The sequence below is a fragment of the Haliaeetus albicilla genome, chromosome 8, assembly GCF_947461875.1.
Source record: "Haliaeetus albicilla chromosome 8, bHalAlb1.1, whole genome shotgun sequence".
Classification (NCBI taxonomy): Eukaryota; Metazoa; Chordata; class Aves; order Accipitriformes; family Accipitridae; genus Haliaeetus; species Haliaeetus albicilla.
Window position 1 is genome coordinate 34,627,316 of NC_091490.1, and position 23,581 is coordinate 34,650,896.

The following is a 23,581-nucleotide window of genomic DNA, read 5'->3' on the forward strand; positions in this document are numbered from 1 at the left end:
GTCCCGTGTCACACAGCGAGCCCGTCCCAGAGCCAGCAACAAAAGCGTTTGTCCTAGACCTTTGACCGAATTGCTGAACTGACCTTCTAGCACAGCAGGCAGCGAACGCACCCCGGGCAGCACAGCGCAGCTGCCTGCGCTGCCGCTCCGGCTCGTCCACTGCCTCCCGCTCCCTTGGTTACTTCGGCCTCCCCTTGGAAGCGGCCCCGATGACCGACGACCGCCCACGCCTCTCGCGTTCGCGGCAGCGAAACTTCAGCTGAGCCGCTGGGCTGCTTCAAAACCGGATTAGTTGCCTTCCCCGGGCGCCTCCCGGCCGAGAGAAGCCGGTCGGCAGGAGCCGGGGAGGAGAGGACGGGGTCCGAGTTTTGCGCAGGACAGAGACCGGAGGGGTACCCGGTGCCTCCTGCCGGGAGCGGGGCCGGGGTTTTGCAGCGCAGCGCTGGCGGGAGGCCCGGCGGAGCCGCCGTCCCCGAGGCCGCGCCTGGCAGCGCAGCGAGGCCGCCGCCGCCGCCGCCGCCCGGCTTCTCCGCAGCCACTGCGGTTGCGGGCGGGCAGGAAGTGAGATCACGGCTCCGGCCCTTGAGGGGGGGCCGGGAGCCGGCGGACGGCCCGGGCAGGGCCTGCTCCCATCCCGGCGGGGGGCCCCGGCCCACCGCCATGGGCCAGGGCGGGCTCCCGGCCCGCCTGGGGCTGGCCTGCTGCCTCCTGCTGCTGCTGCTGCTGCTGCTGCTGGGGGGGGGGGTCGGGGGGGCTGGGGAGCCGAGGGCCGCCGCCGCCGCCGCGGGGGGGCTGGGAAGAGGAGCAGGGCCCCGTGGCGGAGGGGGGACCGCGGGGCAGGACGGGGTACGAAGCTGTGAAGAAGCACTTGGGAGCCGCGGGCGCTCTCTCCAAGCAGTATTGGCAGTACCTGGCGTGCAAGGTGTGGCAGGAGGGCTGCGAGGAGGAGGAGGAGGAGGAGGAGGAGTCCGGTCCCAGTCCAGGTAAGCGCTTTCCTCCCTTCTCTCCCTCTCCCGCGCCCCAGAAACAGCAACGGGTCCAAACACCCTGCTTCCCCCAGCACGGGCGTCCCTGCCCCCGGCTCCTGTGGATGCCCAGGGTCGCTGCCCCGGGCATCTCCCTCCTTACTCGGCGTACCCCGCGTTGCCACAAACATCCGTGTCGGTGGGGGGAGCGTGCTGGCACCCGCTATGGCTCCCCGTGCCCACCTGAGCCAGCTGCTGTCCGTTCGTGCTTATTCCCCCTCCCCACAGCCCTAGCTGCCTGGCAGGGTGGTGTCAGAGTCCTTGCACCTGGGAGGAGGGCTGCCCTTAAGCAGGCTCAGCTGAGCATCCACACAAAATGCAAAAATGGCACTTGCTGGCACATCTCTGCTCAGACCGTTGCCTCTTCCAGGCTGGAGCTTGCCTGTGGTGGGCCAGGATTACCTGGAGATCCTCTCTGCCTGGTACTGCAGCTTTGGCAAGTGCTGCAAGACAGGAGACTGCAGGATAGTCAACAATATCACAGGTAGGTGCTGTGCTGTACTTGGGAGACCCCAAGCGGTGCTTGTGTCTGCTGCCTTTCCGTATTGTCTCTTTTGTTGTTTGTTTGTGGGGGTTTTTTTCTTTTTAAGAAAATGTATTTTAGCAAGTGATGCAAGTAAAGGGCAGTTCTGAGCAGGGTGCTGGGTGCGTGGGAGGGCGAGGTGCTGAGCTAAGTCCTGTTTCCCATTATTCATTTGTGGTTCTGAGACTGCAAGAGAGTTTGTTCCTTACCGTACAGCATATCTGCTCCAGTTTGCCACGAGCCTTGCCTTCATGCGGTAGCTCCCAGGCATACGCAGTGGGATCCAGACTGGCCCAGGTCGGGAGGGTATGCCAAGACCTGCGTGTAAGCCCTGCGCAGGTGTCATTGCATTTTGCTGGCCCTGGGACTTCTGGTATCCATACCCTCTGCTTGGAGCTCACCGGGGCCTTTGGGCTTCAGTCCTCTCTGCGGTCATCAAATTCCTCCGCTTCCCAAAGGGAAAAAGGAGTCAGCAGAAGATCTGTGTCTTTTTGCAGTCAGTGGCTGATGCAGGCAGGGTACAGGCAGCCTGTCTCATTGGTCCTGTGACTTTAATGCCGCTTCAGCCTCCTCTCAGACAGGCAGGGCTGTGTGGGCTTAGTGCCTTACCACATTTTCTCCTCTTATTCCCACCTGCAGCAGCAGCTGGGCTTGCAAGTTAAAGCTGGGCTCTTGCTCTCTTTCCTGCAGGGCTAGAAGCAGACCTCAATGGGCAGCTCCATGGGCAGCACTTGGCCAAAGAAGTCGTCATCCGGGCGGTGCAAGGGTTCCTGCGGAGCCCGCGGCCAGAGAAGGCTCTCGTCCTCTCCTTCCACGGCTGGTCCGGCACAGGCAAGAACTTTGTGGCTCGGATGGTGGCCAGTCACCTGTACCGGGATGGGCTGAAGAGCGAGTGTGTCAGGGTGTTCATCTCGCTCTTCCACTTCCCCCATCACAAGTACATGGACTTGTACAAGGTGAGAACCGACAACACGGTGTTGCCATGGTCCAGTGTACTGGGTCTGGCTGGGATGGATTTCATTTTCTTCACAGCAGCCCACATGGTGCTGTGTTTTGGATTTGTGAGTAAAACAGTGTTGATAACACAGCGGTGTTTTGGCTACTGCTGAGCAGTGCTTGCACAGCCTCAAGGCTCTCTCCTTCTCCCACTCTGCCCCTGCAATCAGTAGGTTGGGGGTGCGCAAGAAGTTGGGAGGGGGGACACCAAACAGCTGGCCCCAACTGACCAAAGGGGTATTCATGCCATTTACCGTTGTGCTCAGCAATAAAAACTGAGGGGACCGGGTTTGGGGCTAGGAAGCCATTGCTCAGGGACTGGCTGGGCATCAGTCTATTTGTGGTAGGTGTGAGTGGTTGCCTTTGCATCACTTGCTTTGATTTTCTTTTTCTTTTTCCTCCTTCCTTCACTTATTAAACTACCTTTATCTTGACTCACTCGTTTCCTTGCTTTTGCTCTTCCTGTTCTCTACCCTGTCCCGCTGGGTGGACCAAGTAAGCGGCTGTGTGGTCCTTAGCTGCCAGCCAGGGTTAACCCCCAGCATCCAGGCTCAGCCCCTGCACGATGATCTGGTGGCAGTGACTGCTGCTGGGCTTCTCACACTCCTCACTGCTGCTCTGCAGGCTCAGCTGAAGAAGCAGATAAGCGAGACTGTGCAGCTGTGCAAGCAGTCCCTGTTCATCTTCGATGAAGCAGAGAAACTTCATTTCAGCCTCCTGGATGCCATCAAGCCCTTCATGGCTCACTATGACAACGAGGGCCAGGTGGATTACCGGAGATCTATCTTCCTCTTCCTCAGGTGATTTCTGGGCCCCCAAAGGGATGGGGAGGAAAAAAGTGATGGAATCTATCCCGAGGTGTGTGATATGAGATGCTCAGGCTGCAGCAGGGGGGAAGAGATGTCCAACTCCTCCAAGAGGTGGTTGCCTCCATGGTCAGTTTTGCTTATTGGTGCTGGGCATCCTCCCTGGGTATGGGGCATTTGCAGGAGGAGCTGAGGTCCAGCTTAGCTGGGACACCTAAGCCAGTGTCTAGGCTTTGAGACAAGGAACCATTGGGAGTCAGAGCTAGTGTGGTGTCACCATACACAGCTGAGCCAGGAGATCCCATACTCCAGGGAGCAAAGCTACGGCTGCAGGTCTTGGGAAGTTCTTGTGCAACGTGGCACTGTTAGTTGGAAGTGGGAGGTGGGGAGTTCCCACTGTCTGGTCGTGGCTGCAGGCTGGGGTGATGTCGGTCTGCTGTGCTGTGAGGGCTGATCCTGGCATCGCCTCGTCCTGTGGTTTAGTCGGTTCTTTTCCCATCTGAAGGGAGAAACGACTTTGGCATGTGCACACCCCAGTGCTGTCGCTGACCCAAGCCTAGGCGGGATGCATCTGGAGGGAGAAGTAGGACATCTTAAAACTGAGATGTGAGGTAGGCACATGCCTGAAGTAGCCAGTGAGAAATGCCAAGGAGAGACAAGCACCTTGGGCCCCTTCAATTTAGGAGTTACAACCTTCAGCTTGGCTCTGGCAAGAGGTGTTCCGACAGGCTAGAGGCGGGCAGAGATTTGTTCTCCATCTCCCACCATCCAGGCGAGTGTTCTAATCTCCCAGCTTGGGGGTTCCCTAGGGAAGTTTCTTTGCCTGTGGAGGACCTGTATATGTGCCCAGCGCTTGCAGAGCTGACCACATTTCAGTCCTACCTGCATGGACCTCTGGCAGGAGCTGTGGTGGAGGGGGCAGATTCTCCCTTATTGCTCAGGGCAGGGTGGATGTGCTGCTGGCTGCACTGAGCTGACCTGACCTTGTGTCCTACCTGGCAAGCCATGCAGGATGACATGTTAGCCCCTTCGTGCTACTAAGCAGAGGGGAGCAGGGTGCCTTAAACTGCGGCAGTGTGTAATCCTGGGGGGGGTTCATCATACCTGCTGGCAGTGTGAGACAGACCTGTTGCAGGAGGGCTGGCTCTGCCCCATGGCTCCTTTGGACACTGGCCTGGTCCTGCAGTGTTGGCCAGGTTCGGGGAATGGGGTGTCCCCAGTCAGAAGGGACTGTTTCTCCTGCAGTCTGGGTGGGAGCAAGATCGATAAAAGCTGTTTCCCCGCCTAAGAAGGCAGGGGAGGGGGTGGGGTGGGAAGGGGAACAGTGGTGGCTTTTTAATTTTGCTTCCCCTCCATTTGGGAAACGGGTCCAGAGCCTCTGACACAAGAGGAAAGATGGGTGCAAGATTGGTTCTCCCAGTGCCTCTCTGCCTCCCACCTACACAAGCTCTGCAGCCAGCTGGTTCCCAGTATGGCCAGCTCACTGGTGGCAGGGCACTTGAGGCTGGGGGCTGTTGTCTGAGGCTGTTGCAAACCTCTCACCAGCACTTGGGGGCTGCCTGGCCTTGAACTGCTTTCTGAGGTGAGGGGCTGCCCTGGGAGCCTTAGTGACTGCCAGGACCCATGTCCCCCACGGCGGAGCTGTCCCCACAGTGGGTGTCCAGAGGAGTCCTCGCGTGGGAACTGCACTGCTTTGTCCCTTGGGCAGGGGATGCTTTGCCAAGTCCTGGGCTGCCATTTGAATCCCTGCCCCGGGACCTTTACTTCTAGTAGGACTCCTGCCATCTGCTCTGCCCTCTCACTTGGACTTTCAGTGGTGGCTTCTGGGAGTTTGGTGTGGAGCCAAGTGTCATCTACGAGGTCGATGGCATCCCAGCCAGGACAGGGGACTGATGGAGATGGAGGATTCTGCTGGCTCCTGGTCCCACTCTGGGAGAGAAAGGAGCTGCCCCAGGGTCTAAGCTGGCAAGATGGAAGATAGCTGTAAAGATGCTTATAGAAAGGGGCTCTTTGGGACAAAAGCTGGTTCCTCCATCTGCAGATATTTCAGATGCTGATCCTACACAGCAAATCCTTCATTGCTAACAGAGTTCCTGAGGCCTGTCTGGAGGGGAGGTTGCTGGCAGCTCTCAGCAGTTCATCTCTGGGGGCATGATTGAATGACTTCTATTCTGTGTCCACAGCAATCTCGGTGGCAACACCATCAATGAGGTAGCCCTGGACTTCTGGCGAGCTGGCCGGGCGCGGGAGGAGATCTCCATGGAGTTCCTGGAGCAGCGGCTGCGGCTAGAGCTGCAGGAGCCTGAAGGTAGGAGCCGGGCTCGCTTGCGGGATGCTGTGGGCAGGCTGCCCACAAACCTGCCCCTCTGCGCTGGCTTGGGGCCCTGCTTATGCAGTCCCATCCACCGTGTGCTGTGGAATGAGCCCTTATTCCAACTTCCTTCATCCACACTAGCACAGCCCCACGAGCACAGCACCGCTGCAGCAGCGAGACATGGGAGGAGGGAGCTGTGAGTCCTTCTTGCCCCTTTCAGCCCTGAAAGTGCCCAGGTTGCAAGAAGCAGCCTAAGGCTGTAGGGAAGTATCAAGGCTTCTCTGGGGATTCAGGCTTCTCTTGGCCTGAGATGGGCAAGCCGTAGTGACATTCTGTGTTCAGATTAAGTGCTGGCCACCTCTTTCCAAGTGGGTGTCTCTCTCCCACCACGTATGGCTGTATAAGCCAAGACAGCCCCCTCGGAGAGATAAGCCTTGCCTCACAGAGGGATGACAGCTCTCAGGTGGAGCTTCTGAAGTTTTTGTCATCTTGCATTTTGCTACAGAGAATGGTTATGCCCGCAGCCACCTCCTCGAAGAGAACCTCATTGATTTCTTCGTGCCGTTCCTGCCCCTGGAGTACCACCATGTGAAGCTCTGTGCACGGGACGCTTTCCTGGCCCGTGGACTTCCGTACACCGAGGCAGCCCTTGATGAGGTGGCCGGGATGATGGTGTTTGTCCCCATGGAAGAGAAGCTTTTCTCTGCACAGGGCTGCAAGTCTGTATCCCAGCGCATCAATTACTTCCTTCCCTGAACACCAGGTGGGACTACACCACTGGTGAAGGTGGTTCTGCACACTAGGAGCTGCTCTCCTTGTACAAGGTCAGGCAAACAGATTACCCAGCCATGCACTTGCACAGAGACAGAAACTTAACCCCTTGTTACTCCGAGGGCTGTTTGCAGGGAAGGAGGCACACCCTCACTCCTGGGACACGGGGACAGCCTGTGCTTGGCTGCATTTTGAAGTCTGTCCAGTGTTTTTTGAGTCCCTTCTTTTAGCAGGTAGTAGCCTGCAGTAGTGATTTGTTTGTGCTGGCAGGTGCTTTGTTTGACGTGAGCAGGGATGTCCAAGTCCTTGGTTTGTTAGTGTGTGATGAAGGCCTTGGACAGACTGGTCCTGTTGAGACAGTCCAGCAGAAGCCACATCTTCATCCCTGTCCCCCATTTTCTCTGTCACTTTACAAGATTGCACAGAACTGTTTTGCTGGAGCTGAGGTTTTTTTTTCTCTATTGCTCTCCTGCACTCACAAGGCGTCTGCTGCTCAGGGACGCGCATGCCGGGATCACAGTTTGTGCAGGGAGGCCCTTCCGTAGAGAAAACAACTGAATAATCTCCTCTGGAGATGTCAAATCCATAGCCTCTCGCTTTGGAGTGTCCCTCTCTCATTGGGAGTCTTTCGTTGTATGGAAGCAGCTGCGGTGATGAGGTGAACTTCTGCTGAAATTCTTTTTCTAAGCAGTTTGGTGAAGAGCCCGTTTGCTTCACCGCAAAATGAAAAAGGGGAGACTAATTCCCTTTTCAAGGGTAAAGGGCGGTTGAGGAGGATGGTGGCTGAAGGAACAGGCTGCAATTGAATTCGGGTTTTCAGGGATGCAGTATGCTTGGGTTTGTTTGGTTTGGGTTTTGGGTTTTTTTTTTTTCATTATGTTGCATGCTGTGGTTTTTTTGGCTGGTATCAGCATTACTACACTAAGGGGCTGTTTGCTGTCTGGGTACTTGCCAGGTGATAAGTATGTTACAGCAGGACCAAAAAATTTCAACAGTGTTACCGGAATCACTTTGACCTCTAGGTCAAAACTCCCCTCCAACACAGCTGGGCTGGGGCGATGAGGTGAAACAGCACATGCCAAGGACAGGGCTTAGCTCCCTGGACACCTCATGTGCGGACCTTTGATCTATTTTAAGCTTTGAACCTCGTTGCGGTGCCAGTGATGAGCAGCACAACCTCTGGGAAAAGATTGACCAGACACACTTACTAGTCCTGCAGACTTTGAGTTCGTGTTTCCCTCTGGGCACGCTGGCTCTGTTATCTAACCAGGCTTCATAGTCCAAGGCAGGAAGGCAAGCTAGCTGCTTTCTCACTGCTCAACTGATGCAATGTTAAACTTACCTGTTGTCTCCAGATTGGACCTTAGGGCCTGTGCCAGCGTGCACTGTTACGAGGTGTTTCTGAGGCTTGCTTAATCTCTTAATCGCAAGTGTCAAGCCTAAAGCTTCAGCCTGGGACATGTCACAGGGAGATGCTCCTGGGGAAGGGAGGATGCAGCCCCACAGGACTCAACTCGGGTTGTGTTTTATAACCTGGGTAGAAAGTTAAGTTGTTAGTTAGTTGAAGGTTAGTTGCTTAGAAGATTGTATAAGCCAGGATAAGGTATGATTATTTTTTTTTAAATAGAAAAGAATCTTCAGCTGTCCAGGTTAGAACGATGCTGCTTGGAGTGGAAGGGAGTCACTTTGTCAGCCATTTCACCAGTGCGGGGCTGGTATGAAGTTGGCATGTTAGGCTCTTCTTACTCTGTTACTGATTAAGGAGATGATGGTGTTACTAATGAGGGCAACTGTCAAACTGATGATGCAAGACTATGTGCTCTGCCAGGTCACATGTGTATGTTTCAGAATTATTTGATTATGCAGCCTCACTCCATCTGACCATTCCATGGCAACATTAAGTTTGATTTTAAAGGCATAAATAAAGATACTGCTTTTTCTTTGCCATCTGGCAGAATTAAATTATTTCTTTTTTTTAACAGGCTTATAATACTCTTTTCTACCCAAAATAACAAACTTCAGGTTAATACTGAGCAGCTTCAAATAGTCCTTAAGAAGAAAAAAAAAAGCAGCATATACTCAGGTGTTTTTTGCCAATAAAATATTGCAACCTTTATTTAAAACAAAATGCAAATTGGCAAAACTTTGTGGAACGACAGGCAAAGAGGCCCTTCAAAGGGCCTTATTTACATCAAGTTTAACACTGTTCGCAGTTCACAGTCAGACGATAGTGAGATAATTAAATTAGAAAAACAACCAAAATATATTACAGTAACAATTAAAAACAAAAACAGTTGACAACACTGGTAGAGTGATTGGTGATTAATGTGTTTCATTTTAATCCATTCCTGCCCTCGACGAGTTCACTACTGATACAAACAGCGTGCCGAGCTGATTGGGCTTTACCTCCTGTGTGCAACAGACACATTTGGAAGAATGACCTCCTTTGGTACAGACATTTCTTATCATGTAGGTATTATAAAGAACTCAGGTGTCCCATAACCTCTTATTTCCTATCACCAGGGAACAGGCTGAAGGTTTTGTTCTGCGCTACAGGCAATTGGCGTGCACGCCGAGTGCCCATCCGTGCTAGATGATGCCACTGGCATTGAAGTGGGAGGTTTCTGAGCATGCCATAGTCGCGACCCTTCGGTTTTCCTGCCAGCTACTGATTAGCAGCAGAGCTGGGTTGAGTGTTTTAAAGAGAAAACAGCAGCCTGTTATGTTTGCAAAAAAGATCTGGATTCATTACTGCTTGTCACAGCTGCTGATGCCCGAGAGGACTGACAAGCAAAAAGCGAAGCGCCTCAGCTGCTGGGGAAGCCTGCCTTAGGTAAGCGGTACAGACATCAGGGTCTGGATTTCTCTACTCTGACTGCACAGCGTAAACCATCCTACCTGCTCACACACCCGCTGCCTCTTAGGGAGGGACTGCTCTGTTAACACAGCAGTTTTGGTGCAGCTATTGCCCCACACTGTGGGGTTTAGTTCCTGCTGCCCGCAGAGAGCGATGTGCCATAGAACTCTTGCATAAGCACACCTGACAAGATGTCAACATGCGTGTGTTTGTGTCTCACTGACACAAGGCTAGTGGTGCTCAGGAGAAGCGTTCTCTGTGAGGAGGATGGGAACGCACAGCCCCCCCCCTTCCCCACTGCATTCTGCTGTTCTGTATCAGCAACACCGCTCCATTCAATTCCACTTTCCCAGCAGCTAAATTTGATGTAGTCCCAAGACCCAGACTCTTAATTCAGCTTCACCCCTGTCCACACTAATGACAAATATGATTAAATTGAAGTGCTGCCAGTCAGACAGCCGAGTGCACCACTTCTGGGGTTAAAGAGTGTACAGTGCAGGAAGAAAAGAGAATTGCACCTGTGAGTTGGATAATTCCCCACAGTAGCTAGGAAGAGAAAGTGCCCCACATCAACTCACTCATGTGAGCGCATGCTTTGTGCTTGGCATTACCAGGCCCTATGTTATCCCATCCCCTGTTGCACAGACGACTACTTCAAATTCTAGCCCATACTAGTGCAAGTGAGAGAGCCCAGCTGCCATTGCATCCTTACCCCACAAGGCCTTCTGACAGGGGTGAGGAAAGGAAACACAACAGGAGTTTATGCCTTGTCCCCTACCCTAAACAGTGGAGCAAGAAGTGCTCTTCACTGGGACAAATAATGGGGCTCCACCATCCTTACGTTACTTTGAACATACTGTGCAAGGCTGAAAGCAGAGAAGCTGCTACAGTAAAGACCTTTAAGGCTGAACAGAAAGCCAAACCTTAGCAAAAGGGAGAAGGAACAGTAACAATTTTAGGAGAGTGGCTGTGGAAGGAACAACAACTGAATGGTGATTTACAGCAGAACCAGCTTTCCCAGATATCATCCTCTTGCTATCCTGCCAGAGGGAAGGGCAGAATTCCAGTTTGGGAATAAAACACTGTTGGACAGCAGAAGCAGCAGCAATTCTGCAGCCTCCTATTTAGGGGAAAAAACCAACCACCCTAGTGTCAAGCCAGCACTACCTCTGTCACCTTCTTCCAAACTGATATAAAATAACGGATGAGAGCAGAGAAAACACTCTCTGTAGGAATGATGACAGGCAAATCCCCAAATTGCACTGTTCTGTGTTTTTCCACCACAGGAGGGATCAGAACTGAATGGGCTTCTGTGTTGCCCTCGGAGGTTGTGGAGTCTCCATCCTTGGAGATATTCAAAAGCTGTCTGGACATGGTCTTGGGCAGGCAGCTCTAGATGGCCCTGCTTGAGCAGGGGAGTTGGACCAGATGACCTCCAGAGGAACCAGTCCTTCATTGGGGCAGAAAGGGCTGAAAGAGGGGAGTTTTAGTAGTTAGAAAGTCCAGGAATTGTTTGCTATTCTATCACTTTTGGTGGAGCTTTTCCGAAAGACTGGCATTCAGGGAAAAAGCTTCTTTCAAAACACTCATCAGAACCGGACTAACAAACAGCCTTAAAATTTCCTGTTTAAAATACCCTTCCCCTAAGAATCACTTCAGTTTCAGTCTGTTTGTCCTAGGCTGAGGTGTAGTACAATGATGAAACCATGCGATTGTCTGCCAGGGCAAACGACCTGCCCTTCTGCCCCAAAGAAAGCTCCCATACCTTTTAAATCCTTTTGATCGTTTGAAAGGCCATGTGAAGCAATACCACAAGCCTTCCCTTTGCAGGTCACTTTTTCCAAAGGCAGATAGTTTGGTGTGCAGCAACGCACACCTTCAATAAAGATGACTGAAAGAGATAAGGTAAACCACAAAAGCCCTCAGTAAAGTCTACAAGATAACAGTTTGGTACTCTGCCTTACGGCTGAGTGTTGCTGTGAAAGAGTCCTGGGAGAGCCTCCTGCTGACCTGAGGGCTGCAGGAGAGCCTGGGCAACCTGAAGATCCTACTGCAGAGCTAGACAGCAGTACTACTAAGTCAGGATGAGTTACCCGTGCTGTACTTCCATTTGTCCCCACTTAGGTACCAGCACACTGGAGTAAAACTGACTTGTAGGAATAATTAATTCACTTTAATGCCTGTCAGCTGGCGTGGAGGGGTTGCTTTGGTTTTTTCTCCCTGCCCCCCCATTTCACTTGGACAGTGAAGCTCACATGGTCCATTTTACCTCACATACTGCTCCACTGGTGTGCATTCATGCATCATGACACAACTTTGTTTAACACAGATCAGTAATAAAATGAGGATTCTCAGACGCCAGCCCATTTCTAAAGACATTTCAGGCTCCTGTCTCGCTATGCTCCATGGAAAAAACAGGGACACTCACTGAGACAGCCCAGCCTACTTCCAAGCACCAAGAGAGCAATGCTGCTAGACAGCAATGGAAGTGCCCATCTTCTAAATTCTCACCTGTGTCCCAGCTCAACTCTAAATGCTCAAACTAAAAGCAGCACAGTCACACTTCTTTAAAAACAAGTTAAAAAAGCACTTTAGCCAAAAATAAAAGATTTAAGGTGCAAAGCAAGCGAGATCCTCTATCATCACCAATAGTGTGAAGTGAGCAGCAGCATGCAGAGTAACGTGTATTATTTGGAGCCAGGTATTGGGCCTGTTTTCTTCCTCTCGCAAACCAACTGTTAGTTGAGGTCTTCCTACTTGCCAGTACATTTACATCTCAGGGAGTTGTGCGTATACACAGAAGACCGGCTTTTTGAGGCCACAACAGTCTACAAACAGCACCAGGACCAAGGAAGACAACTTCAACCACACAACTGCTTTCATTCTGGGATTGTCAGCAGGCATCAGACACCAGAGACCATGACCCAGTGGGAGCTCTCTGTTTGTTGTCACGTCTCAGGCAGAGGAGTGCACAGTTTATGTGCATGTTCCCTACGCCCCAGCATGAGATTCTGGTCTAGCCTTTAAAATACAGGAATAAATAAAAAAAGATGGCTGTGGTTCCCCTGTGTGCTGACGTACCTAGTCATCTTCATATGCAGGGAAGCCAAAAGCCTGTGAGACCGGTAAGTACTAGAGCAAATCCCAGGAAGCCGTCAGTGTGAAGTGTTAGTGTTACGCCAAGAGCAGGGACAGGTCCAGGGAATCCTGCAGCAGCGAGGGTGCAGGCCAGGCTGTACTTCCTGCCTCTCCAGCTGGCCCTGCAGCACTATGACTGCTAAAGGAATGTGGAGAACAGCCAGGGGTGGCGGAGGCTCTGCCTTACCTACCATGGGTCCTCAAGGTGATGAAACCAAATTGGGGAATCAACGTGGTAACAATTTAAAGACAATCTAGAGCTTAAAAAAAACCCCAAAAAACAACAAACCACTCACCCACCCCAATAACAACACTGGCAAGTTGTGCAAGAGCCCCAAACTACTCACAAATGACCATCAAGCAGCACCTGTGCTAGATCACTAGAAATAGGTATCAACTGAGTGAAGGCTGTGTGGTGGGGAAGGGGTATTCCAGTGGTAAGTCTGCCCAGCATCCCTGACGCTTCTGATACAACAAAGATGAGAACATGTGGTGGATGAGGTGGACAGGAGGGAAAAAGGATAGTTTCATATATTAACTAATTTTGCAGTTCTCATTACAGCAGCAACAGCACTGTGGAAGTAAGCCATCTGGGCTAGTGCATCCACCTCCAGCAGCTCTGAATACTGTCAGTGCATTAGACCTTCCCCCAACCGCACGCAACCTCCCCCTTCAGAGCTACTCCAGCACAGACTGCTCGGCACTTGGTACCAGCGGAGTCCCAGTGTCTTTCCTCTGCCTTGTCAGGAGGCCAAAGCATGTGTTAGTGCAGACAGGGGAGGATCTGTACAGCCAAGTGGCCTGCAGCCACTCCAGTACACCAGCGATCACACATCAAACCATCCTTCCCAGAGCGAGAACCTGCCATCGATTCTCCTGCCTCTCCAAGGGAGGAGCAAGGAACTTCCCTTGCCATACCAAGCAGATCAGCCTGACTAGGTAGGGACAAATACTTGATGTTCTGCCCCTTACAGCTTTACTCTACCCTCTCCATCCCCATTTTTTGAGATGAATCTGTAAACGTGAGGAGAACTCAGTGATCTGAGGTACTTCACATACTCAAGTATCAGTCTTTCCTTTTGAAAGCATCAGTACAGAAAAAAAGTAATTTCCCCCCTCCCCATGTGTATTTCTCTTACCCAGATTGACAGTAGCTACCTTTGCACCACATCGCTGATTTCTTGAACACATGACAATAAGTTATTAAGGACGGGGTTTGCCCCAGGGACGCTAGCAGCTGTTGAGGACACCTGCAGCTCCTGCAGGCTGAGTTCCAGTTTGCTCACCGCTTCCCGGAAGGCAAATTTGTTGCGTGTATGTGGGATGCAGTCCACGTAGCCTGAGCAGTAATCCAACAACTGGTGCCCTGTGTCCACCAGCTGGCTGTTTGGTGTCGGCTCGGCGATGGCACTGGAGAGAAGATCCGCGCACTCCAGCAGCGCTTCCTTGCTGATTTTGTCTGCGGAGATTTTCTCAGCTGCCTGTTTGGTCTTTCTTAGTGCTACTTTTGCGCCAGCCGTGCCATTGGCCATTTTCACTGGGGAGGTGGAAGACGATGACAGAGGCACTTGAGGTGGAGGCATCACGGGCCTCCCAGATTTTCCACCAACAGGTGCTGCTGCTGCCTTCTTACTCCCTTCGCTTGATTCCAGTCCATGCTGCGCTCCCGCCACATTGCTCAGCTCTTCTGCTGCATCTGAGCAGGCAGCTGGCTGTTGTAGGAGCCTTGTCACTGGTGGTGGAGGTGGAGCACACTTTGGTTTTACCCGTCTGGGCCGGTCCCTGTCGCCGGAAGAAGTGACCTGATGCTCAGATAAGAGCTTAAATTTATTACCCTGAGAGTCTGTGCCAATGAGCTGCACATCTGCTGGAGTGTGTTTTAGAGTGGGTGAGATTAGGACTGGCACTTTGTGGTTATGAGTGGTTGGAAGTATTGCTGCAGCCTTTACTGGAGATGACCACCCTGGTCTCTCACCATCCTCAAGGACCCCTTGCCGTGGGCCACTGTTTTTTTCTTTGCTCTTAGGAGCTGCTGCTAGCCCTGGACCCTCCTTTTCTTCTGATCCGGAGGGGGTTCGGAAGGGGAGTGCTGTGGCACCCCTCGGCAAGAGTTTTGCTTTTGGTCTCTCTCTGGTCAAAGCAGGGCCTTCTTCAAACCTTTTGGGAAGCAGGTCATTGGCCCTCCCCGTGCTCTCATCGGGCTGAGAGGAGGTGGACACTGTCCGTTCCAGCTGGATTTTTGATCTCTGGGAATTTCTGGGAAGGGTCATTGCCATCCTATCCTGCTCTGGAAGCCCTGAGGACATGGAAGATGTAGAGTTTGACCTTGGAAAAGGCTTTGAAGCTTCTTCATTGCCAGTGGGTTTTCCTGCTCGTAAACCCAGTGTCTTTTTAATCAAGCGTGGTGTAAAGAAACCAGTGATGCCTGACCACCCACCACTGGTGCTTACGCCCCCACCACTGCTGGTACCAGTGCCATCATCGTTGTAGAAGGTCCTCTGCACAAAGCCCCCACCATAGCACTTGGGTGGCGCCAGGTTTGCATCCTGCTGCGTGGGAGCAAAAGAGAACCCATCCGCATGCTGCAAGGAAGCAACAGATGAAAAGTTACCCGTCAGCTCGTATTTCTTATGGGGCTGATTCTCCATCTCCCGGAAGGAACTGCTGCGCTTGGGAGGTGTGGGAGCATTCCTCTTCTTCATAAAGGAGCTGAAGAAGCCACCTTTTCTGTCCCTGGTGAAAGTGGTCTCTTTGGCATCCTCCAACAGGCTGCTGGGCGACTTGTCCCTCTGCTTGCGAGGCAGTGCAGGAGACCCACTTGTTGACTGTGCGCTTCTAATAAAACCTAGACAGAAGAAAGAAATGTGAATCTGCAAAATCAATTTCCATTTCCACCTCCCTATCCTGTAGTGGGCTTTATGGGCCTGGCGTATTTAGCTGCCCAGGTTCTGCAGAGAGAGATTGAGAGAGGAAGTTAGCACTTCTATTTTTGTGTGAGGCTGGTATGATTTTTTTTTTTTTTTTAAACTTTTTTCCCACTTCTGCATGCGTGACTTGTCTGTAGTCTATACTGAAGAGGCCACTTAGGAGAGAGTTCAGGAGAAGGTGAAGTTGCTCTTTTCTTCCAGTTTCTTATTTCCTTCCTGTAGTTTTTTTCCTTCTCCCCCAAATACCGCAAGTATAAAAGAAAATGTCTTGTTGCATTGTCAACTTTAGTTTTGAAGCTGTCATTTAAAAAAAAGCAGCAAAACTAAACTTAAAAGAAAAAAATACAATGGGATTTACTAAAAGAACATTAAACAAGCTGCAGTGTTTTCTGTTCGCTAGTGAATAATTGGGCTGCTGAGGTGGCCAACAGCCCTAATGACATAGCAGTGCAAAGCACTTTCCCATGTCACATTGTTCTGTCTTCTTCTGTTTCTCTGGCAATTTACATCAGCAGCAAGCCTATCCCAGAACATGTGGTCTCACTGCCACTGTCCCAGTGCCCATACCTGGTGCTGAGCTGGAAGCTGAGTGCTCCACAGTATCTTGTGTTCCTTCAATGTTCTCCTTGTTCTCTGCCTGTTTCTTCAGTGTTCTAGTCTTGGAGGGAAGCATGGGTAACCGGGGCAAGTAAGGAACTATAGATGAGGAGGAGGCTGTTCTCCCAAGCTCCTCTGCTACCTCTGTAAGGAAAAAAAACCAAAATGGGAATAGTTGGAACAGAGACCAGCAGAGGAAGAGAAAAAGAAAATCTGGGTCTTTACTGCAAACCCAGACTGGCAAGAAGAGATACATGACTGAGAAATACATAGTTCATGGATTTAGTTTTTGCTCACGTCTAGAGGTATTCAGGGTAAGATGTTTTTCATAATGCTTTCAAACTCATTTACCTCTTCATAAATTCAGCAAAAAAACCCCGAAACAGTGGTAGGATCTGTACAAGAGGTCTAGTACGACTCTAGTTCTCTACTGGGTTAAGGATTGCTCAAGAGCTAAAGCCAGCACTGAATGCATTTGCCTCTGTTTTTAATTAAGGTACCTCCTGTTGATGCTCCTGGGATCCCCCAAAAGTTGTGTCCTCTCTGGATTTGGATCTAAGCTGCTTTGCTTGAAGCAAAGCACTGCACCTCCCTATTAGAAATGAAGACTGCATGTTTCCTTCTCAACATCAACATAAGGTATGGGATTGAAAAAGAAAAACAGAAAAATGCCACAACCTCCTGGCCACACCGAGGTTGGCAACTGTGTGGGCCACTTGATGTGCCTATTATAGATCCTCCCTGGCAGAATTCGATCTGGTGTGTTTTTTCTATAGTAGGGTAGTGGATGGATCAGTTTCATATTTAATTTAAAAATTTAAAAGATGCTCAGACATTTCTCCTTGTCTGCTGTCTACTATCACGCTTCTCACCAGTATTTACCTCCTAGTTGATTATATTTGAGAGTTGAGTTGCACAGATTTGCTCCTAGAAGTAGCTAAGTAGAAAATCCTGAGATTAAGGCACGCTTTTTAAAAATGAAGGCTGGTAGAATAATATTTCATGACCTAATTGCTGCAGTCAGCAAAGGACTGCGATATGCATACATCTTCCTCTCTCTCTCAGCATCACTCACTATTCCTTACTCTTCAGTCTGGGAAACAAGAGGCTTCCTCTAATAGAGGAGACAATATTCTTTAAATTAACTCTTTGGCATCTTACTGCTCAAATGAAACTATACTGTCCCCTGCACTGGTATATGTCTAAAGTTTATTCAGTATTTGTGCAGCAAGTGAGAGAATGTATTTATCCACTTATGGTTAAGAAATTAAGTAAGGGATGAAGCTTCATCACAACCTCCACTGCTAGCAGATGAGCTTTAAGGGCTTGTCCATAAGACATAGCACTCTGAGGGCTAATCTCCAGTACTGTTTCAGAAGTAAAGCAACAGGGGCTCTCACCCTCTGAGATGCTCGAGTCGTGGAACATGGTTTCAAAAGCCTGGTGGGTCTCAGCAAAGGAAGGTCGGTCTGGTGGGTTCCACTTCCAGCCTGCAATACGAGAAAGCAGAGTAAGCCTCAGTGCCTAAATGGGTAGGATGTAAATTTTTATTCTGTCCCAGGAGACAGAAAATACCTAAGCTTTCTCAGCTGCAGTCAGTCTCTGATCTCCTACTATTTAACAGGCTTTACAGTCATTCACAGCTATTAATTCATAGCAGCAGTAAGTCACTCTACCGTATCCTAACAACCAGATCTTGAGAGGAAGGAACCAACTCTAAAAACCCCAGCCCTCTGCCAACTCCACAGCTTTTTCTGATCTCCCTGTCCCTCTTTCGGAATTTTTTGGGCAAAGGAGAATTCCATGTTTGCTACCCTGGCTGTTTGGAGTGGACACATCTAGCCCAGTTACAGATAACTGTGTGTGCAAAACTCCAGGCAACATTCTGCTCACATGCTCTTAATACTGAAATTCAGACAGAGCCTTCCAAAAGGAGAATGTATGCACCCCGTGGGGGAAAGAGGAAGAGACTGCATGGATCTAAGACGGAGCTTGGAAAGTTATAGAAGGGTATCATGACGAAAAGTGTAATTTGTGTAGTTAGAAATCTGCACCAGGGGAATGTATTCTGGAAGCACTATCTGTTGAGACCACCATAGGGTCTGGGAAGTGACTGGCATTCTGTTCATTTTGGGTAGCATTAATATCATATGAATTCCCTGATTTTGGGCTTTTGTGAGCTTCCTGAAAGTTTTTTGAAGCAGTATCTTTCATCATTACCCAGCTTCTTTGTTTCACAACCGAAGTTCAGCCTGACTTTCTTTGACATGCTGGGGATCAGGCATTGCTGGAGACAGGCTGTAGAATGGCCTCTTAAGCCCTGGTTTGTCTGTCTTGTACATTGAGGGCCACACAGATTGCCTGAGTTAGCACCAAGTTGTCTCTTCCCACCCTGGTCACACTGACAGGGTCTCTCTGCTCAGAGCTGCTTACCTTCCTCAACAACATGGCCTGGTTTTCTCCCTAGGATCTTCAGCTTTTTGCCCAATGTATTCTCTACTCTTGTGGGACTGAAGGAGATTAGCAATGCTCTTAAGCTCTGTTGCTCTTCCTGTAGCACATTGTATCTTTTAGCCTTTTATTAGTAGATTTTCAATTTGTTATGGAGCATTAGGGAGCTTTTCACGATGTGCTTGGAGGATGCATTTTGTGCAACCTTGTCAACTACATGTCTCCTGCACGGGTGTTGTGTTTGCAGAGAACTAAATTTCCTTCTAATTTGGTGATTCCATAGTAAGAGTCCTACGGACAAAATACCAGTACAATTTGCCACAAAGTGCTATCTAGCTGTACTGTGGGATGACAGTTTTTGAGAGTGAATTCTTGTTCCCCTAGAGACCAGACTCATTTTGCATCAGTAAGCAGGTACGTCTCAGGTGATGGGGCCTTTGCCACATTAGGTAACAAAATGGCACATAAGAAGCAAGGACTTCAGAGTTAACTACAAATTCCTCCCATCCCTCCCAGGCTTTGTCCCCCAAATTGGAAGAAGATACTCACATGCCCTCATCAGTTCATAAACCTTTGGAGGGCACCCCTCAGGTTGTTCCATCCGATAGCCCTTTTCCAGCAGATCATACACCTGAGAGAGGTCAATGCCTGGGTATGGTGACATCCCATAGGTAGCAATTTCCCATAATAGCACCCCAAAGGCTGCAAAAGGAGGAAAACAAAATTCCTGGTCATAAGTCTGCCCTCCTCTCATGTTGCTCATTACATTGTGGCCTTTACTGCAGCTTGAGGCAGTATTGTTCTCTTGCAGATGTTTCAGGCCAGTCTAGGTGAAGACATTACGTACTAAAAATGCTATCAATTCATGAAGTTGTGGCCTGGCTTAAGACTGTCTCCTCCGCACATGTTTCTGCCCAGGCCAGAAAACAAGTCACTGTCTAGGTTGGCAAAGAAAAACGAAATTAAAAAGAAAACTGAAGTGGAGTTTTCTTACCCCACACATCTGATTTGATTGAAAAGGTGTTATAGGCCAGGCTCTCAGGAGCAGTCCATTTGATTGGGAACTTGGCTCCAGCATGAGCTGTGTAGGTATCTCCAGTCATAAGTCGGCTTAAACCAAAGTCAGCCACCTTCACCACATGATTTTCTCCAACTAAGCAGTTCCGTGCTGCCAGGTCTCTGTACAAAAGAAAAAAGCACACTCCTTTACTGGAGCAAGAGCAGGGCTTTTGAATACAGTCTTGTGGTTGCATAGCCTGTCCCTCTCTTCTGAGTCGGGAAGCACTCTCTTTATACAACAGGTAAAGGCAATGTGAGCTTTGTTCTGAACAGTGTCAAAAATTGAGTGGACTTGTTGTAGGAGCAATATGGTTAAGTCAGGATTAGGGTTCATTCTTTAAATTCTATTAAATTTCCAGTAATGATAGCTGTTACAATGAGAACTTTATGTTTCCTGAGAACAGGATGAGATCAGCAGCTCATCACACACTGGTAACAGCTCTATGGCACTGCTTTATCCAACTGGATTAAAATAGGACTTCAGGTTGACAATGTCTTGCACGTAGGTGGTACATCAGAACAGGACAACACCAACTTTCATAGCTGTCAGGCAGTCGTGCACAAGGTTGTAAGTCTGCTATGAAGGTTACTGGGAGAAGGTATTGCAAGACAGTATTGAAAGCAAAACAGCCAATGGATAAGCCAGTGTGAAACCTAACTCTGGAAGAAACCTCTCCAAGAGGAGGAATTCCTGGGCCACCATGCTGGTGGCCTGTTTATCACTGCATTCCGAAACTGTACCAGCTAAATGTGACTTTACCCACCTGTGAATGAAGTTCTTCTTCTCCAGGTACTCCATAGCAGAGGAGATCTGAGTGGCCATGTAGAGTAGCACAACAGCACTCACTTCCTCCCGGTTGCATTCCCGTAAATAGTCAAGCAGGTTCCCATACGGCATGTATTCTGTCACAATGTAAAAGGGTGGCTCCAGGGTACACACACCTAGCAGCGAGGAGGAGGGAGCATGTGAATAAAGCTTCCCTTTCTTTCCTAGCTTACCACTATTCCTAATTTAATATCCATTTGTTGCATTTTGTACCGATGAGTGTTTCTCTGAAAAGTGAAGGCTACCATTTACAAGACCCAGATCAACGCAGCCCAACTGCAGTGCTTCTGCCTATTTATCTGTCCATCCACTTTATGGATAGAGAGAAACATGTCTATCAAAGCACTGCTATTTCTATATAATATATATATGAAGGAGTAATTATGTTATTTGGAGTGTTACAGAATGAAATAGGAGTTATTTTGAACACATATGATTTGCTTTTCTTCCCCTCTCTTTCTTCATAAAGCTAAAGAGTGGCCAACTGGAACTAGGTACCTGTCAACTGGCAAGATTTCCAGACTGAAATGTCACTACAGATTAATGTGAAGCACTCCCATGTGTACTAGCTGGGTAAGTGACCAGCATGGTGGGACCTGCTCCTAAAGCAGCATTCTCACACATTCCTCAGATGACTACTTGCTACAGTCATTGCAATTATGAACAAAGTATGTATTAGCAGAGGAGGAAGGCAACAGGATACTCATGTCAAATCTCTGTGAACTCCCACTGCAGCACTGCTGAATGCCTGGTCATACCGTTACACACATACAGGAGTAAACCACAACTACACTGTGCATCAGAAAAAGCAAAAATGCATCTCTCTGATGAGAAATCTTTTAGTCTCTACTCCTGGAACCAGACAGGGCTGGGCAGACACCTCATCTGTGCCCATTTTTTAAATGGGTACAGAATAGTTGCCATTATTAAAAGCCTTCACATTCTTCACATTTCTCCTTTCATCCTAGGCTTGGCTTGACAGCTTTGCTCCTGAAAGCAGCAAAAATCCAGAGGCAATTAAACACTAGTAAAGGTTTAGGGTGTCTCCTTAAGAATCTTTGTACATGTAGAATTAACAGCTATGCAGACTATTTAATAGTGATCATCATATCATGCATTTGTTAGAGAGACAAACAGGGTACAGCCAAGCTGTAAAGCCTGCAGATTTCTTCCATTCATGGGCTGTTTGATCTGACTTGCATCTCCACTGCCTTGATCTCATGTACTTATTTGGTGATACACAGGGTCCCTTACAACAGCAGCAATCTGGTTGTCTTCTGCTTAATTATGGACTGATTTTTCTATTTAGTGCAGGTTTTTCTATAAATGTCTCCGATTTAAGAAGCATGAAGAACGGTATATGCTGTGCTTCCAATATAATTTTTTTCTTTCACTTTGAATTTTCTTATAATTTTGTTCTATCAGAAAAATAAGTCACGGAAAATAGTTTTTTAAATCTGATTTAACACAGCAGAAAAGGAATCTGACCCTGATAACTGAACCCTGGAGCATACCTAAGGCCAAGGGTATAAACTAACAGGAAGCTGATATTGCAGACTTTTATATAATGCATAGTCATGCCTCAACAGCAAAGCTGTCTACTAATGTAAGTGACTGTATCTGATATTTTATTTAAAATTAGTGTCTCTTAGCTCCAGTACTACATAAAGGAGTAAGCTGTCAAAAATACCACCCTATAGCCTGACCTGATTCAAAAAGTTATATAAATACAGAAAATCTGCCACTACTTTTAAACAAGACAGATTTCATTTTGGTAGAAGCTCAAGTAAAAACAGAAAGAGCAAGGAATTTCACTAACCTAACAACTGCACTAGATTTGGGTGCTTGATCTCCTTCATCACAGCAGCTTCTTTCAAGAACTCTTCCACCTCCATGGTATCTTCCTAGATAAACAGAGAGGCAAAAGAAGAGAAAATTTATCTTCATGACCAAAGTCTGCTTAACACCACGTATCCGAGCTGAATATAAATGATGGCATCCTTATCTCCATTCTGCTGGTTTGGCTTTTACCAAAGCAAAATATAACTCCCCTGAAAAGCTGGGCTGCAACATGGCCAAGTAATAGATCTGCAGTACCCAGAAAGTGCTAGGCTTTCTTGTTTGGTAGCTATTGTGGCTACCAAAGCAGTTGTGGCTGGTGAGAAGACTCTCAGGATCACTGACTTACTTCCCCTGCCTAGCTATAAAAATTAAGCTTGAAAGCTCCCTTACTTAGGGGGTACGTAGAACTGTAGCTGTTAATGTTGAAACAAACAGAAGGCTCTGAAAAAGGTAAATGGAGAAGCGGAATTTTTCCAGGAGTAGGGGAAAGGTGGTAGAAGGTATTTCCAACACCTTTGATTCCTTAAGGCTTCCACAGCCCTTCTGAGGAAAGAGAAGTGGACTTGGTAATCATTTCTACAGATCTGACTGCAGGAGCTTGTTGGGCCAAAGTTACAAATTATTTCCAAGCCACGTGCACTGGTGCAAGTTTGATAACCTGACTTTGTTCTGCAAAGCTACTCTCAAGCATGGATTTTATGCAGATCAGCACACTCCTTTTTCTGATATTTGTATCATTAGGAGGTATAACTGAGAACATTACAATTTCCTTACCCTTATCATAAATGGTGACCAAATGAACAGTGCGTAACAATCCGAAAACTCACCTTTAATGTTTTCACAGCAACCGTGAGATTGTATTTCTTCCAGACACCAACGTACACCTCGCCATACTGCCCTCCCCCGAGTTTGTGCTTCATGGTGATGTCAGTCCGCTCCATCTCCCACTTGTCATGGATGGGGGACACTCCATAGACAGTGGGCTTATTGCACTTCGGTGCTGGGTAATGCAAAGTTGTCACCAGTCCATCTGCTACTGTTGAATGATGGTGCACTAGCTCTGCTAGTGTGCTGAAACGGCTTTCTGCTGTCACATATACCTGTTACGAACGAAACAGGAATCTACTTAAAGGCAGCTGGAAGCTTTCAGTAACACTGGAAAACAGGTACAGTAAAAACATTCTAGCAGTTTACGAAAAAAAAAAAAGGTAAGGGAACCAGACTTTAGAGTATTTGTTCTCATGTTGTTGGGCAAATGAATATCAATCTGTGGGATTTTTACCTGCAGAAGGCAGCTAGATATAAGCTATCACTTGAGAGCAGTGCTGTCTCCTGCCTTGTGCTTTACAGGACTAGAAACTGGAGTTCTTGTAGAAAAGCACAAGGTCTGTTTCTGCATCTCTCAATACATCGTACTGCTATTTGATCAAGGTTTCAAAATGCTGATCA

General features: G+C 48.9%; 2 protein-coding genes across 2 annotated transcripts in view; one reads left to right on the forward strand and one right to left on the reverse strand.

Annotated features, from left to right (window-relative positions):
* Positions 1 to 202: 202 nt before the first annotated feature.
* TOR3A (torsin family 3 member A) lies at positions 203 to 8,380 on the forward strand. The gene is given in 7 exon segments (XM_069789688.1): positions 203 to 732; positions 734 to 983; positions 1,396 to 1,509; positions 2,239 to 2,504; positions 3,169 to 3,344; positions 5,534 to 5,658; positions 6,170 to 8,380. Coding segments are annotated over 7 exon segments (1,254 nt in total). The 5' UTR covers positions 203 to 660; the 3' UTR covers positions 6,421 to 8,380.
* A 139-nt stretch (positions 8,381 to 8,519) lies between these two features.
* ABL2 (ABL proto-oncogene 2, non-receptor tyrosine kinase) overlaps positions 8,520 to 23,581 on the reverse strand; it is a 50,049-nt gene continuing 34,987 nt past the window's right edge. Inside the window, exons 4-11 of the mRNA XM_069789687.1 lie at positions 22,960 to 23,232; positions 22,110 to 22,194; positions 20,229 to 20,406; positions 19,400 to 19,584; positions 18,955 to 19,107; positions 17,355 to 17,444; positions 15,925 to 16,098; positions 8,520 to 15,275 (exon numbers count right to left, since the gene is read on the reverse strand). Coding sequence (XP_069645788.1) covers positions 13,585 to 15,275; positions 15,925 to 16,098; positions 17,355 to 17,444; positions 18,955 to 19,107; positions 19,400 to 19,584; positions 20,229 to 20,406; positions 22,110 to 22,194; positions 22,960 to 23,232 — 2,829 coding nt within the window. The 3' untranslated portion in view covers positions 8,520 to 13,584. The remainder of the gene's footprint in view (positions 15,276 to 15,924; positions 16,099 to 17,354; positions 17,445 to 18,954; positions 19,108 to 19,399; positions 19,585 to 20,228; positions 20,407 to 22,109; positions 22,195 to 22,959; positions 23,233 to 23,581) is intronic.